This window comes from Pristiophorus japonicus, chromosome 13 (genome assembly GCF_044704955.1).
Source record: "Pristiophorus japonicus isolate sPriJap1 chromosome 13, sPriJap1.hap1, whole genome shotgun sequence".
In the NCBI taxonomy this organism is placed as follows: Eukaryota; Metazoa; Chordata; class Chondrichthyes; family Pristiophoridae; genus Pristiophorus; species Pristiophorus japonicus.
This window is the reverse complement of record NC_091989.1, coordinates 37,118,174-37,135,656: the sequence shown is the minus strand read 5'-3', so window position 1 is coordinate 37,135,656 and position 17,483 is coordinate 37,118,174. Positions and strand designations below refer to the sequence as shown.

Sequence of the window (17,483 nt, the reverse complement as noted above, 5' to 3'; positions counted from 1 at the left end):
CCGGCTCTGTGGCCGGGCGCGGTGAGAGTACCGACACCCGTGAAATTGCCGTGGCGGTAACCCCAAGCACCACGATCTCCTGCGCCCCGGAGATCATGACGTCATTCGGCTACGCAGTGCCCCAGTAGTGCCCCGGGCGCGAACTTTGGTTCCGTCCCCTGCAGCATCGTCGGATGTCAACACCGGCAGCTGCAGGAGACGTTGTAAGAGAGGCCGGCCACTTACGCAACGGTATTTAAAGGTGATGCCGCTCGGGTAAGTTAAAAACGTGTTTTCAGCCCTTAGGTGATTTTTTTTACAGTCTGTTCTGCAGCGATTGATCAGCCCTTCACTCTGTTAGTGTGCTAGGGGCTGATCGTTGTGGATCGTGACTGTTGTTGGCGATCAGGGACCGCCATAATGCAGAGCCTGCAGCAATGGCCCTTCCCTTTAAGGGAAGGAAGGAGCCTCGGATCTCGGCAGCGCTGCTCTCGACATTGGGCAGCGCTGCACCGCTACAGCCCCTCTTGCTAGCTTTAGCGCTCCAAGCGAAGTGGTAACACTTGATTTAGCGCTCCACTTCCTTCCTGGAGCGCTAAACCGGAAGTTCCCGTTGGCTTACTTTCGTGCTAGCATAAAAGTTATCGCCCCAAATGGGGCGCTGCACAATTTCTAGCCCTATATGTTCATTTATTTTCTCCGTGTGTACACCATTCAGCCCGACTTCTGCGTTAATGTTTTCCACACAGTATATTGTAGAGTTTTCTCCCTATGTCCATTATTCTGCGCACTCTATCTTGTGTGTGCTATCTGTACTCTTCAGTTCTACGTACAGATTAATGTCCAAAGTTCGCAATGTCCAATGGGATATGTGGTTGATGCTCATGAAGAAAATATCACTGCTTTATCATCAATGTTGGTTTACATCATTAAATTGCTTAATTAACAAATTAAATTGGAAGCTAACACAAAAATTAAAGTAGACTTAAGTTGAAAATTATACAAAGCATTTAATGGATTTACTGATGAGATTCAGTGTTGTCTCCCCTCAGATTCTGTATGTGTTCTAATTACTTTGCCTTTAATATGTAATTGTACATAATTACAGTTATGAAGCACTCGCATAAAGATTATCAAACTCTAAGGAGTGCAGCTGTATCCTTTTGAAAATGTAAAATTGTTCAATGTTTAAAAATTAGAAAATCATTCATTTATATTACCACAGTCTTTGAATGAAATGGAGACCATACACATTATATTGAATATTATTGAAGTAATTCAAATGTTTTCTTTCATTTTGGATGTAAACTATATTGTTGCATTATTAAAGTCCTTTTTTATATTATAACAGCTTGGGCCGAATGGGTATTATTTTGCCATCGATCCTAATGGTTATGTATTGCTTCATCCAAATCTCCAGCCTAAGGTAAGTTATATGAAAATGTTATGTGTTCTAATGATAAATGTATGGGGACCTACTATCTAGAGCTATTAAAAAGAGAGTCAGTGACTTGCATTGAAATTATTAAAACTGGGTATCCTAGGAATTGCCAAAATGAAGCATCCCAGTTATTTATTGATTTTGTTTCTTAGCCTCCTAGTAGAATGAGGCAATTCACAACACATCATTTAATAACGTAATGGCACTACTCTGTGCCTGTGATGGAGATGCTTTGCTTGAGTCATTAAATGCTACTGTTGTAATATTAGAAGTGTACAAATTACAGTTATCAATTTTAATAGGACTGCAAGAACTGAAATCTTTGTTACACTTTATGTAAGTCTGTATCATGAAGGAGTGATTCCATTTTATACTTTGTACTCTTAACTGCACAAAGAGCGATGTGAGAATCTGAGACCCTGTACAGTCTCTTTTTGAACATGTATGTAAATATCTGTTGGCAGGTTGGAAGAAAAGGGTGAGCAAATCTGCACATTCACCTTGAATTGGCCATTTATAAGTCAAAACATGTTCATGCAGCATCTGTAAGATAGCACATTAAACTGGTTTGGTCCTGGGAGAAATTTTGGAAGTATGGGCAATGATGCGCTCATGCTCCATTAAGACGACTAGTTGAGCGAGCTAAGTTAATTATGAATGTAACTGCCTTATGTATATGCAGCCAATATTAACATGGCACTTCTGTATTGGATATTTTCCATCCCATTTGATAAATTCATGCAATACATGTTTATACCTGATTCTTTTTTCCAATTAATCTGAACAAAATGGAGTATTTTGCATCTGTACTGTAGATATTAAAATAAACCTGTCCTGTGTACAATGCTAGATAATAACAATGTGAATATTGTAAATGATGTACGCAAGATATAGCGGTGTGTGGGTTAAGTCTGTTCTGCAGGTTTCACTTTGATGTAAATTCACAATGATGGGGGCAAAGGTTATAGTCATTTTTTTAAAACCTCACAAATTAACCTGCATTGGGCAGTGATGAACATCGGTAAGCCATTGTTTTCTTTCTCTGTTTGAGCCTAATGGCAAAGCATCCAGAAAATTGAGTTCAAACTTGACGGAAGTGGCATCATTTTAACCAAGCCAGTTTGAACACCTTTAATAAAATCCCCAACAGGAATGCTGATGAGTTTCTACAATTTTGCCAGTTTGCTTGTGATGCGGCATGGCAGGGAGTCTGCTAAAGAAATTCGCTTCTGAGTATAAGGTACACGGCAAAGGCAGCTGATGCATTGGCTGTCTTTGATTAACTAGAACACTAATGTTAGCTAGCACTAACAGAAAATATATACTGACTTTGGAACTTCAATCTTTTTTTTTCACTAGAAACTGCTTCTTAGACCTAAAATTATCACTAACATATCATACAAGGAGGTGAGCTTGTGCGAGTGTGTTTAAAATATAGTAGAAGTACGCTTTTTCCTAATTGAGTTGTAGCAGTTAGGGATTGAAATTTGCCAGGTCAGGGGGAGATAATTCACGTATCATCACATCAGTAACTAATAAAAAAAAATCCCATTGCTTTGATTGAAATCAGACATTGGTACTTGGGTAATAGGAAAATATCGATTCTACTTTCATTAATGATATGTACAATGTATTTACTTCATGGATTCATGAAGTCGGTTTATTAACAAAGGTTTAACAATCATACTAGACATTACTAGTTCATCCACTAGACTCACAATTGCATACCTCATTGTGGATGACCTAGACCCAACTGACGGGTTTTATTGAGTTTTGTGAACATCACGTGACTGGCTAAGCCACTCACAATGCAACAGCTTACAAACCTGTGAACATACTCACAGGCGCATACATTACAATATGTATACTCATGGACTTGCACCAAGAGTTGGGGAGTCCTTGGCCCTGATTCTCAGTTGGCATATTTAGCTCTACTGCCACTTTTCTATATAGTGAAAAGAACACTAACATTATAGTTACCATCATCATCATCATAGGCAGTCCCTCGGAATTGAGGAATCCTTGCTTCCACTCTTAAAAATGAGTCCTTAGGTGCCTGAACAGTCCAATATGAGAACCATTGTCCCTGTCACAGGTGGGACAGATAGTCGTTGAGGGAAGGGGTGGGTGGGACTGGTTTGCCGCACGCTCTTTCCGCTGCCTGCACTTGATTTCTGCAGGCTCTCAGTGAAGAGACTCGAGGTGCTCGGCGCCCTCCCGGATGCACTTCCTCCACTTAGGGCGGTCTTTGGCCAGGGACTCCCAGGTGTCAGTGGGGATGTTGCACTTTTTCAGGAAGGCTTTCAGGGTGTCCCTGTAATGTTTCCTCTGCCCACCTTTGGCTTGTTTGCCATGAAGGAGTTCCGAGTAGAGCGCTTGCTTTGGGAGTCTCGTGTCTGGCATGCGAACTATGTGGCCTGCCCAGCGGAGCTGATCAAGTGTAGTCAGTGCTTCAATACTGGGGATGTTGGCCTGGTCGAGGATGCTCATGTTGGTGCTTCTGTCCTCCCAGGGAATTTGTGAGATCTTGTGGAGGCATCGTTGGTGGTATTTCTCCAGCGACTTGAGGTGTCTACTGTACATGGTCCATGTCTCTGAGCCATACAGGAGGGCGGGCATTACTACAGCCCTGTAGACCATGAGCTTGGTGGCAGTTTGAGGGCCTGGTCTTCAAACGCTCTTTTCTCGGGCGGCCGAAGGCTGCACTGGCACATTGGAGGCGGTGTTGAATCTTGTTGTCAATGTCTGCTCTTGTTGATAAGAGGCACCCGAGGTATGGGAAATGGTCCACCTTGTCCAGAGGCTGAACTCCAGGACATCTTCGACATATTTACTAAGGCATACAGAAGCATGGGCCTTATGCTAAACATCTAAACATCCGTAAGACAAAGATCTTCCACCAGCCTGTCCTCGCCGCACAGCACTGGCCCCCAGTCATCAAGATCCACGGCGTGACCCTGGACAACGTGGACCATTTCCCATATCTACAATTACCAACAGTGTATTAGAATTCATCTGTGTCAAGAAAATACAGCTTTTCCCAAGTTTCAGACAAGTCCTATGGATTGGAGGATAGCTAATGTAACACCACTTTTTAAAAAAGGAGGGAGAGAGAAAACGGGGAATTATAGACCGGTTAGCCTGACATCAGTAGTGGGGAAAATGTAGGAATCAATTATTAAAGATGAAATAGCAGCGCATTTGGAAAGCAATGACAGGATCGGTCCAAGTCAGCATGGATTTATGAAAGGGAAATCATGCTTGACAAATCTTCTAGAATTTTTTGAGGATGTAACTAGTAGAGTGGACAAGGGAGAACCAATGGATGTGGTGTATTTGGACTTTCAAAAGACTTTTGGCAAGGTCCCACACAAGAGATTGGTGTGCAAAATTAAAGCACATGGTATTGGGGGTAATGTATTGACGGGGATAGAGAACTGGTTGGCAGACAGGAAGCAGAGAGTCGGGATAAACGGGTCCTTCTCAGAATGGCAGGCAGTAACTAGTGGGGTGCCGCAGGGCTCAGTGCTGGGACCCAGCTATTTACAATATACATCAATGATTTAGATGAAGGAATTGAGTGTAATATCTCCAAGTTTGCAGATGACACTAAGCTGGGTGGCGGTGTGAGCTGTGAGGAGGATGCTAAGAAGCTACAGGGTGACTTGGACAGGCTAGGTGAGTGGGCAAATGCATGGCAGATGCAGTATAATGTGGATAAATGTGAGGTTATCCATTTTGGTGGCAAAAACATGAAGGCAGAATATTATCTGAATGGCGGCAGATTAGAAAAAGGGGAGGTGCAACGAGACCTGGGTGTCATGGTACATCAGTCATTGAAAGTTGGCATGCAGGTACAGCAGGCGGTGGAGAAGGCAAATGGCATGTTGGCCTTCATAGCTAGGGGATTTGAGTATAGGAGCAGGGAGGTCTTACTGCAGTTGTATAGGGCTTTGGTGAGGCCTCGCCTGGGGCCCAATATTGGGCCCAAGTTTCGGCCTCAGTTGCTCCTGATTTTTTGGAGCAACTGGTGTAGAACGGAGTATCTTAGAAATTCAAATTCTCGGCATTTAGTTTGCTCCAGTTCTAGTCAGTTAGAACAGTTTCACTTTGGAACAGAATTTTTTTTTCAAAAGGGGGCGTGTCCGGCCACTTACGCCTGTTTTCAAAGTTCCGTCAGTGAAAACTTACTCCAAATTAACTTAGAATGGAGTAAGTGAAGATTTTTGTACGCTCGAAAAAACCTTGTCTACACTTTAGAAAATCAGGCGTAGGGAATGGGGGCGGGGTGGGAGGGGGGGTAAGGGAAGTCATTAAATTCGACAATCAATCCTTAGTTATACTTATACAAATATTATACAAATAAATCCAACCTGAATAAAAATTTATAAGCAAAGAAAAGATTAAATAAACCATGTTCCTACCTGTGTGAAACATTAGCAGCCTTCGAGCTGCTGTGCTTCAGGCAGGCCTTTCATGTTGGAGACAGGCAGGGGTGTGGAGTCAGTGTCTCGACGGCAGCCCCAACAGCGGCAGCAAGCAGCCTTCAAGCTGAGCTGCTGTGCTGCAGGCAGGCCTTCATTCTGTTAGTGGCTGACCGGCAGCCGAAGGATCAACACCGGAGGCACGCAGCTTTTCAAGGGGGTTGAGGCCATTCGGCCATGGGATAGGAGCGGCGTCAGTGGCTGGCCGGCAGCCGAGTCCTTTTAAAAATGGCCGAGTGCCAATGTTTGTTTGACACTGCGCGTGCGCGCACGCTCCAACGTGCACGCGCAGGATTGGCGGCACCACGTTGGCTCATTTAAATTGGACCCGCCCCCCACTACTTACAGAATCGGCGCGAGTGTTTGGCTCCGCCCCCCGCTGTGAAGAGCGCACCGTGCCAAGCTGAGATCGAGCTCCAAGGAGCCGGAGAATATCGAAGTTTTTTTCTAGCGCACTTTTAGGCGCGAAGAACGGGCGTCCAGCTCGGGCCGAAACTTGGGGCCATTGTGTTCAGTTTTGGTCTCCTAATCTGAGAGAGGAAGGACATTCTTGCTATTGAGGGAGTGCAGCGAAGGTTCACCAGACTGATTCCCAGGATGGCAGGAGTGACATATGAGGTGAGATTGGATCGACTGGGTCTGTATTCACTGGAGTTTAGAAGAATGAGAGGGGATCTCATAGAGACATATAAAATTCTGGCGGGATTGGACAGGTTATATGCAGGAAGAATGTTCCCGATGTTGGGGAAGTCCAGAACCAGGGGTCACAGTCTAAGAATAAGGGATAAGCCATTTAGGACCGAGATGAGGAGAAACTTCTTCACTCAGAGAGTTGTTAACCTGTGGAATTCCCTACCGCAGAGAGTTGTTGATGCCAGTTCGTTAGATATATTCAAGAGGGAGTTGGATATGGCCCTGACTGCTAAAGGGATCAAGAGGTATGGAGAGAAAGCAGGAAAGGGGTACTGAGGTGAATGATCAGTCATGATCTTATTGAATGGTGATGCAGACTCGAAGGGCCGAATGGCCTACTCCTGCACCTATTTTCTATGTTTCTATGTTTGCCCCTTCACCTCCTTCCCCTGCAGAAGGAAGAGTTATTTGTTTTCCGACATGGATGTAGGCAAGTGCTTACTGATGTTGCTTGCCTCTAGCCATCTTATTCTTAAATTGTGTCTGTGCTTTTCTATCATTAATCACAGAATTGATTTTGTGCACCATTTGCATCCAGAATGAATCTTCATGAACTAATCTTAATAATTCAAACAATACTGTCAAAGTCATTCTTATTTGTCAAAAAAACGGTAAACTTTTTTTTACTGGCAGGAAGACAGGCAGCCATGGGTTTTCCCCACAACTGTCACTGAGGACATATCTCCTCATGAATGCAATCACCAATTATGATGCCTCTTGTCAGGACCACAATGTAATTAAAGGACAGTTGTGCCCTTGAGCAGCATCCATAATACTAAATATTACAATTCAAACTGATTTTATTAGGACCAATTAGCCCCATAAATATTGCAGGAAAAGGGAGAATCATCTAACAATACTTTCCCCAGTGTTTCACTCTATTGTCCATGTATTTTTGTGATTTATTATTTAGCACTAGCAGTAGGTTGGAACTCATCTCTGAGGCCTGCATTCAAATCCACGGAGACTATAAGGGCTCTTGCAGAAATGAGATTGAGCCACTGCAAAGTAATTCTACTGGGCTTGAGCCTGCAGCTTGATACCACCCATAATTCAACAGGAATTGGCATTCTTGGCACAGAGGTGTTGTGTTCCTGACACAGATGAGACTGCACACAGGGGGTTGAAGTAACAGTGACCTCAGTCTTTATTAAGACACTCCAGAGTGAGGAACAGGTCTTAGTGGCTGGATTATATACAGTGCTCCCTTGCACTCCCTGGTGGCGGAACATGGGAGTGCATGCTTTACAGATACACAACATCACTCCCCCCCAAAGTTAAAGTGAAAACTATTTACAAGGTGAGGCGGTCAGGAACCTTTCTTTCCCTGGTGGACCGCCTCGGTACAAATGTCTGTTCTGGTGTATTGGTTGTGCCCTCACTGGGCTGGCGTATTCTTGGCCCTGCAGGGCTGCTGGGTGAGCCTGGCCTTGCTGGGCTGTTGGACGTGATGGGTTCAATTTCCTGCTCCGTTGTGGTGTCGTTGATCCTTTGGGTGTGTGTTGTGGGCTCGAAAAAGTTGGTGTCTGCTGTGGGTTGTTCAGGGCAGTCTGTGAACCGCAGCCTCATTTGGTCCAGGTGCTTTCTGCAAATTTGTACATTGTCTAGTTTGACTACAAACACCCTACTCCCTTCTTTAGCTATCACCGTGCCCGCGATCCACTTGGGACCATGTCCATAGTTTAGCACATACACAGGGTCATTCAGATCAATTTCCCATGACACAGTGGCGCGACCATCGTTTACATTTTGCTGCTGCCCCTGCTCTCTACCTGATCATGCAGGTTGGAGTGAACCAGCGAGAGTCTGGTTTTAAGTGTCCTTTTCATGAGTAGCTCAGCCGGGGGCACCCCTGTGAGCGAGTGGGGTCTTGTGCGGTAGCTGAGCAGTACTCGGGACAGACGGGTTTGGAGTGAGCCTTCTGTGACTCGTTTGAGGCTCTGTTTGATTGTTTGTACTGCCCGCTCTGCCTGCCCATTGGAGGCTGGTTTAAACGGGGCCGAGGTGACATGTTTGATCCCATTGCGGGTCATGAATTCTTTAAATTCGGCACTGGTGAAACATGGCCCGTTGTCACTGACCAGTATGTCAGGCAGGCCCTGGGTGGCAAACATGGCCCTCAGGCTTTCAATGGTGGCGGTGGCGGTGCTTCCCGACATTATTTCACATTCAATCCATTTTGAAAAAGCATCCACCACCACCAGGAACATTTTACCGAGAAACGGGCCCGCATAGTCGACATGGATCCTTGACCATGGTCTGGAGGGCCAGGACCACAAACTTAGTGGTGCCTCTCTGGGCGTGTTGCTCAACTGAGCACACATGCTGCATTGCCGTACACAGGACTCTAAATGAGAGTCGCTACCAGGCCACCACACGTGGGATCTGGCTATCGCTTTCATCATTACTATACCCACGTGTGTGCTGTGAAGATCCGAGCTGAACGTCTCCCTGCCCTTTTTAGGTAGCACTACACGGTTACCCCACAACAGGCAGTCTGCCTGAATGGACAGCTCATTCTTTTGCCGCTGGAACGGCTTGATTAGCTCTTGCATTTCAACGGGGATGCTGGCCCAACTCCCAAGCAATACACTGTTTTTTACTAGGGACAGCAGAGGATCTTGGCTGGTCCAAGTCCTAATCTGGCGGGCCAGGACAGGTAAGTTATCATTTTCAAACACTTCCATGACCATCAACAAGTCTGCGGGCTGCGCCACCATCAACAAGTTTGCAGGTTGCGCCATTTCCACCCCCGTGGTGGACAATGGTAGCCGACTGAGAGCATCTGCACAGTTCTCGGTGCCTGGCCTGTGGCGGATGGTATAGTTAAAAGCTGATAGCGCGAGTACCCACCTTTGCATGCGGGCTGAGGCATTAGTATTTATCCCCTTGTTTTCAGCGAACAGGGATATGAGGGGCTTGTGATCGGTTTCCAGCTCAAATTTGAGGCCAAACAGGTACTGATGCATTTTCTTTACCCCGAACACACACGCTAATGCCTCTTTCTCAATCATGCTGTAGGTCCTCTCGGCCTTAGACAAGCTCCTGGAGACATAGGCAACAGGTTGCAACTTCCCCGCAACGTTAGCTTGTTGTAATACACACCCGACTCCGTACGACGACGCATCACATGCTAGCACAAGTCTTTTACACGGGTTATACAATGCAAGCGGCTTGTTGGAGCATAAAATGTTTCTGGCTTTCTCAAAAGCAATTGCTTGTTTTTTTCCCATACCCAGTTCTCACCTTTACGCAATAACACATGTAGGGGCTCTAAGAGGGTGCTTAACCCCGGTCGGAAGTTACCAAAATAGTTGAGGAGTCCCAGGAACGACCGCAGCTCCGTGACGTTCTGTGGCCTGGGCGCGTTCCTGATAGCCTCTCTCTTGGTGTCTGTGGGCCGAATGCCGTCCGCCGCGATCTTTCTCCCCAAAAACTCCACTTCTGTTACCATGAAGATGCATTTCGACCTCTTCGGCCATAGCCCTACGCGATCCAGTTGCTGGAGGAACTCCTCCAGGTTTTGTAGGTGCTCGGCAGTGTCCCGACCCGTGACCAATATATTGTCCTGAAAAACCACCATGCGTGGTACCGACTTGAGTAGGCTCTCCATGTTTCTCTGGAAGATCGCTGCAGCCGACCGAATTCCAAATGAGCATCTGTTGTAGATGAACAGTCCCTTGTGCGTGTTGATGCAGGTGAGGCCCTTCGAAGATTCCTCAGCTCCTGCGTCATGGAGGCCAAAGTCAGGTCAAGCTTGGTGAATGTCTTGCCTCCTGCCAGCGTCGCAAATAGGTCGTCTGCCTTAGGTAGTGGGTATTGGTCCTGTTGTGAGAAACGATTAATAGTTACTTTATAATCACCGCAAATCCTGACCGTGCCATCACTTTTCTGTACTGGAACAATCGGGCTGGCCCACTTGCTGAATTCTACTGGGGAGATAATGCCCTCGTGTTGCAGCCTGTCCAGCTCGATTTCCACTCTCTCCCTCATCATGTGAGGTACCGCTCGCGCCTTGTGGTGAATGGGTTGTGCCTCTGGGACCAAGTGGATCCGCACCTTGCCCTGGAAAAGTTTCCAATGCCTGGCTCAAAAAGGGAAGGAAATTTGTTAAGAACCTGGGTACATGAGGCCTCATCGACATGTGATAGCGCTCGGATGTCATCCCAGTTCCAGCGTATTTTGCCCAGCCAGCTCCTTCCAAGCAGTGTGGGGCCATCGCCCGGGACAATCCAGATTGACAGTTCATGCACCGTGCCCTCATAGGTGACCTTGACCATGGCGCTGCCCAGGACAGTGATAAGCTCTTTGGTGTACGTTCTCAGTTTCGTATGGATGGGGCTCAGGGGCTGGTCTGAGTGCCTTGTTGCACCACAGTCTCTCAAATATCTTTTTACTCATGATGGATTGGCTAGCGCCAGTGTCCAGTTCCATGGCTACGGGTAAGCCATTCAATTTTACATTTGGCATTATAGGTGGACATTTCATCGGAAATGTGTGCACCCCGTGTACTTCAGCATCTGCCTCCTCTCTCTCAGGCTCGAAATTGCTTTGATCCACCATGGACCGATCTTCCTCTGCCACGTGGTGGTCAGCAGGTTTTCCACAGCTTGCTGCTCGTTGTAGGTACCCCATTGTTCCACAGCTCTTGCAAACATACCCTTTGAAGCGGCATGAATAGGCTGAATGGAAGCCTCCATAACGCCAACAAGGTGTGAATTGCCTTGCATGCATCCTTTGTTGCGGACTCTGAGTCATCTGGGTCACCTGAGGTCTGCTGGCAGTTGCAGACTTGTGGTTTCTGCCCTGTACATTTCTGCTCGCAAACACAGTTCCAGTTAATTTATGAACATTGCTAGCACTTGTGTGTTGAGAGATTTGTTTGGTGTTATCACTGGTGGACATAAACGCCTGTGCTATCGCAATGGCCTTACTGAGGGTCGGTGTCTCTACAGTCAAAAGGTTTCGTAGGATGGTCTCATGGCCAATGCCCAGTACAAAAAAGTCTTTGAGCATTTGCTCCAGGTAGCCATCAAACTCACATTGTCCTGCAAGTTGCCTTAGCTCGGCGACGTAGCTCGCCACTTCCTGACCTTCAGATCGCTGGCACGTTTAGAACCGATATCTCGCCATCAGCACGCTCTCCCTCGGGTTAAGATGCTCCCGAACCAGTGTACACAGCTCCTCATATGACTTAGCTGTGGGTTTCACTGGAGCCAGAAGATTCTTCATGAGGCTGTAGGTCGGTGCCCCGCAGACCATGAGGAGGACCGCTCTCCTTTTTGCAGCGCTTCCTTCTCCGTCCAGCTCGTTGGCTACAAAGTACTGGTCTAGCCGTTCGACATAGGCTTCCCAGTCCTCACCCTCCGAGAACTTCTCCAGGATGATCACAGTTTGCTGCATCTTTGCATTGGATTCGTATACTCATCGCCAGTTATTGTGTTCCTAACACAGATGAAACTGCACACAGGAGGTTAAAGTAACAGTGACCTCAGTCTTTATTAAGACACTCCAGAGTGAGGAACAGGCCTTAGGGGCCAGCTTATATACAGTGCTCACAAGGGATGCTGGGATCCCTTGGGACTTCAGGGGATGCACTCACTAGTGGCGGAACATGGGAGTGCATACTTTAGAGATACACAACAGCAACAAGAGAGACGGGTGCCTGAACTGGGAAGGCCAGTAGAGGTGCTATTCTGAGAAAGTCGTCAAGGTATACTATAAGAGTTGAGGGAGCTTCACTCCGTATCCAGAATTTGCAGCAAATTGAACATCTTGTAGGAAACCGGAGAAGTAAAACTTGAAGTCCACAGTCGTTCTTTACACATAGAGGAATTTTCTTTTCTCTGAAAGATATTGCAGGTGAGGTAAAATGGAAGGACACGCCATCATAGATCCCAGCGAAGGAGAAGGAGGGCTGGATTTTCGACCTTGGAGATTTTGGGGCGGTAATGGCAGTGGGGTGGTCCTGATATCTCCTGGAAAAAGTTTGCGCCTTCGTCTGCAAAATTCAGTAAAAAAAAAATGAGGTTCCATGATCAGGGCGCAAAATCAGGCATTACACAAGGAGGTTTTTGGGTTTTTGCACCCGAGCCGAAAATTGCGGCGTCAAGAAAGTTTTGTTGTTTACTGCCCTGGAACATAACGTTGCATATTGTATGGTTTTATTTTGGTGGGGGGAGTTTTTGTGACTTTGTTGCAGTAAAATTTATGATTCATCATTTGCCATTGGTGTTTTGTGCATCATTCCAACATTCACTGGAGATGTACCTTTATGGGGGCAGATAGCATGTCCAGTATTAGCTCCAACCCTCAGTTTCCTCCATTTAGGAGAGCCGGCCCATTATGAGCTGACAATATGTGACTCTTGGTCCGACAGCATCTCTACGCTGCCTTCCCTGTGGATGGGGTGGTTATCCAATGGGGGCCTCGCCAGGCTCCTCCTCTTCGTCCTACTCCTCCTCCTCCTGAGGTGGGCATGCAATCTCCACTGGCAATGCCTGCCCTCTCATGGTGGCCAAGTTGTGTAACATGCAGTACACCACAATGAATTCAGATACCTGTTGAGGGGAGCATTGAAGGTTGCCTCCAAAGAGGTCCAGGCACCAGTCTGCCTGTAGCAGATGGCATATCTCGGTCAGCACTTCCTTTCAGAAGCGCAGCCTTCTCTCACATTGCTCCTTAGAGAGCTGGAGGTATAAGCATTGGTGCCTGTAAACCCGTGGGGGTTAAGCGCTCTTCCCCAGATGTCTTCGGCGTCTTCTCATCCGTGGGCCAACATGGCGAAGAGCCCTTCTTCCAGCTTGACACCGCCTGGCAATAGCATGGAGCATGATACGCTGGCGAACTAGTAATGCCCATTAACTTTTCCCACTCACCTTGTAAGGGCACTGTAATGGCAGATAAAAGTGCCGTTTGCGAGTTGGAGCTTGACACAAGCGTGATGTGCGCAATCGTTGCAGTCAATGTGACCTTCGATGTAGGTTCCACATCTCTCCATTTAAAAATGCTGCCAATACCACCTGCTATCCCCAGGGAATGCCTGGTATTTCAGACGTTTCCTGGGGTGGGCGTTAAATGAGGCGTTGGGGTCGAATTTTGCAGCCGGGGCGCTAGCAGAACAATGCACGACGATTGACGTCATGATCTCAGTGAAACCAGAGGGCAGGATAGTAAGCTTTTGTGCCGCCACAAACATGAGCCAAATTTGATGGCCAGCCGGTAAAAGCTGGACGCCCGGCTTTTCGTCTGGCCCCTCCATGGTGCAAACAGAGGCGCAATTGAGCCGAAAATCCAACACATGCAGTTTAGATTGAAAGGGAGCTTGAAAGTAATTATTTTTTAACAAAATTAGGATCAGTATTAGTCAAAATGAAAAGAATCACTACCTGGAAAGAATTAGTAGAAATTTCTTAAGTAGCAGAAAGACCACATTGAGCCGACACTAAACACTGAGGGAAATGTCAGTGACCAAAAGAAAAGGGACGATTCAAAAACAGAGATCAGAAGAAAGAAAAGCAAGACGAAGGAGAAAAGATGAAAGAATAGGATACAAAATAGGAAAGAAAAGATGAGAAAGGAAGTGCCAGTAAAAAAAAGTTGGAGACAATACAAGAGGAAAGCACACCCCGAATTAGAAAATAAACTGCATATAATTTTTTCCTTTAAAAGCTGTCTCATTCTGTGCTGTGTAATAGAAGCTTTCACAAAAGGCAACATTGATTCAAATTGTTTGTGCTGCCAAAGGGTTGTATACTTACCATGGTTGACATGGACCTAACAGGCGCACCAATAACCAATGGGCATTCAGGCCACTGCTCAATTGGTTGGGGACTTTTTTTTAGGTGACCACTTAAAATGAGCGCAGGCCTTATTTCAATATTGAAATTAGGCTCCTGTGCTCTCTCCAGACCCGGACTCCGAAATCGATTTGCCCTAGTTGGAGCTTGCTATATGCCAGCCCCACTTTGCCCCCGCCCTCATACCCCTCCCCCCCCTCCACCGCCCCCGCCTCAGACTTGCAGCTGGGCCTCGGTGAAAGATAAAATTGGAAAGGACCCAACAGCAGTTGGAGGAAGGGAAGGAAAAGTGTCCTCTATGCTACCACGCTCCAAATTCATCACCAAGGGATTCATCTTGGGGAGTTCACCTCAAGATCACTGAACGAATTTTAGCTGTGTGTTGAAGAGAATTCTGTCTCTAAATTTTGAATTTTATTGACTGCCTAACTAGACAGTCCTCTTTGTGGCTTCTGCAGCCCAGAATAATTTCACCCAATACAAAAACAATAAACTGCGGATGCTGGAAATCTGAGGTTTCAGGTCGCTGACCTTTTCCAATTCTGACGAAAGGTCATCAACCTGAAATGTTAACTCTGTTTTTCTCTGTACAGATGCTGCCTGACCTGCTGAGTGCTTCCAGCATTTTCTGTTTTTATTGTATTAATAATTTCACCTGGTTGTCAGGCTTTGTTTTGCTCACCTCAGCGAGCTAATAAATCTTACATAGTTGCAATTTATAATACTTGCGTGGACTCTAAAGTGTGGAATTGTTTTTCATCAGTCCACACTTTAGACATCACGGGCCGATCAGTATTGCATTCCCCATATAACTGTTACCAGAGCAACAGAACCCCTCTCAATCTCAACAAAAAGTAAACTGTCAAGGCCACTTCTACTGCCACATCTATCCCAAACAGTGGCAATTGTAATACAACTCTCTCCTCCAAACTCCCCTATCAAAGCTATCGTAGATTTCTCATACATTTTAATATAGTATGCAAACTGAAATGTACCAAGCTAAAACCCTAGACAGGCTGACTACGACTTTTATTTTTTGTCAAAATGCTACAGATTGCAGGCTGTGCCTCATCTAATCATAGAATCATAGAAACATAGCAATTTACAGCACAGAAGGAGGCCATTTCAGCTCATCATGTCCCCGCCAGCTGACAAAGACCTATCCAACTTAATCCCACTTTCCAGCTCTTGGTCCTTAGCCCTGTAGGTTACGGCGCTGGAAGTGCACATCCAAGTACTTTTTAAATGTGATGAATGTTTCTGCCTCTACCACCCTGTCAGGCAGTGAGTTCCAGACTCCCACCAAAATTTTCCCCTCAAATCCCCTCTAAACCTCCTACCAATTACTTTAAATCTATGCCCCCTGGTTGTTGACCCCTCTGCTAATGGAAATAGGTCCTTCCTATCCACTCTACCTAGACCCCTCATAATTTTATACACCTCAATAAGGTCTTGCCTCAGCCTCCTCTGTTCCAAAGAAAACAAAATCAAACCCAATCCAACAAAATCACATATGTTATTTTGTACCTCCTCATATCCCTGTTTTCACCCTTCTGTATCAAGAGCACAAGTGAGGTGTTGCAGAAGAACTGTCTCACATAATCTTGTAATAAAAACTCTCCACAATCAAAGTTTCTTCAAACAACCACTGCACAATGCAATCCACTGGAAAGTTATAAATGGAATGTGCTGTGAGGAAACAAGATTTATGGTGATTCTTTTGATGAGTAAACTGGGCAAAGATTACCTTGGCAGTTGCACATACGTATACACCACAGGCCCTCGTAACTTATTTTCTATTTGTAATCTTTTGACAACAACATAATAATTTGTTTGGTTTGTTGTAAATACATTTTTTATAGAAATGCTCGTCATTGTTTTGCAATAAGCCCATTGCTCCTGTATAGTCATTAAACAATGAAGTCATTTGTAATATGTCAGTGGAGACGAATTAATTATTACATTGTAATTAGATGTTCGTCAAATGTTTAGTAATTAGACAATTGCCAAGTCTTTTTTCATGTCCTCTTACAGTAAAAGAGATTTTTCTTTATATTTTTACTATTTAAGTTGAATCTGATTTGTAATGAGTTAACATGCAGTTAAATTCGGGTTCAATGAGTTCTGCATTTAGATATATTTAACATTCAATATGAGCTGTTTCTGAAAGTATAAACAAGACCCATGGCATCTTGCCAGGACAGCAGATCCTTTGAATATATTTATACTAAATTTTAAAAGTTTGTACAAGCAGCAGATCGCAATCGATTGCACTATGGCAGGCTTTAAGACACAGTCTCGTTGTTGTTGATCACAGTTAACAAACGCCCCTATTTAAAATTATATTCAATCATTTCAAATAATAGTCTTTAGACAATAGCAGAAATGCATTTATACTCTACATTCAAATAACTTAAACGGCAGTTCTGGTTCTTGCATATTTTTAAGATGTTTGGAAATGTGAAAGTGTGCTAATTAGCATTTGCAGTAGATAGTCAGGTCAGTCAACATAAAGACCAGTAATGCAAATTGAAATACCAGTGACCCCACAGGAAGGATAATGCATCAAGCAGCTCTCAGATCTGCAGATAATAAGTATCAATGTCTGAGCATGGCAAAATACTTAATGTACAGACTCATTTGATTAATATGAGCAGACTGTTGTTCAAAAAGCCAGCAATATCTTCTAAAGAGATTATTTGTGCAATTTATAGATGTCTGATTCGTAAAATCTACTCAGTTTCATGTTTCCAACAATGCAAAGCTGCATTTTCCAGGCAAATTTCAAACCCTATCGTTAGCTGATCGTTCCTACAATCCTTCCAAAGGTGTAGATTCAAGTGTATTTTAGATTTCTAAAGAGTTGGCTTCTACAATCCCACCTCATCAAATTGCATGAAGTGGCGAGAGGACTAACACAACTCACCTAGGCTCAGGTTCCATTATTTCTGGCACTTAACCAATTACATTTGATACTGAGGATCAGGCCAAAGCAGGGCATGAAAGAGCATTATATGACTGGAGCAGTGTCAGAGCATAATTTATTTTTTCCTCTCCCCCAACATACTACTTTGCCAAGCCAACCTT

The 17,483-nt window shown here is 45.2% G+C and overlaps 1 protein-coding gene across 3 annotated transcripts in view; it reads left to right on the top strand.

Annotated features, from left to right (window-relative positions):
* LOC139278518 (voltage-dependent calcium channel subunit alpha-2/delta-1) overlaps positions 1-17,483 on the top strand; it is a 794,302-nt gene that overhangs the window by 633,032 nt on the left and 143,787 nt on the right. For all 3 annotated transcript variants that reach the window (XM_070897372.1, XM_070897370.1, XM_070897371.1), the window contains exon 18: positions 1,331-1,405. In XM_070897372.1, the coding sequence (XP_070753473.1) occupies positions 1,331-1,405 (75 nt within the window). The remainder of the gene's footprint in view (positions 1-1,330; positions 1,406-17,483) is intronic.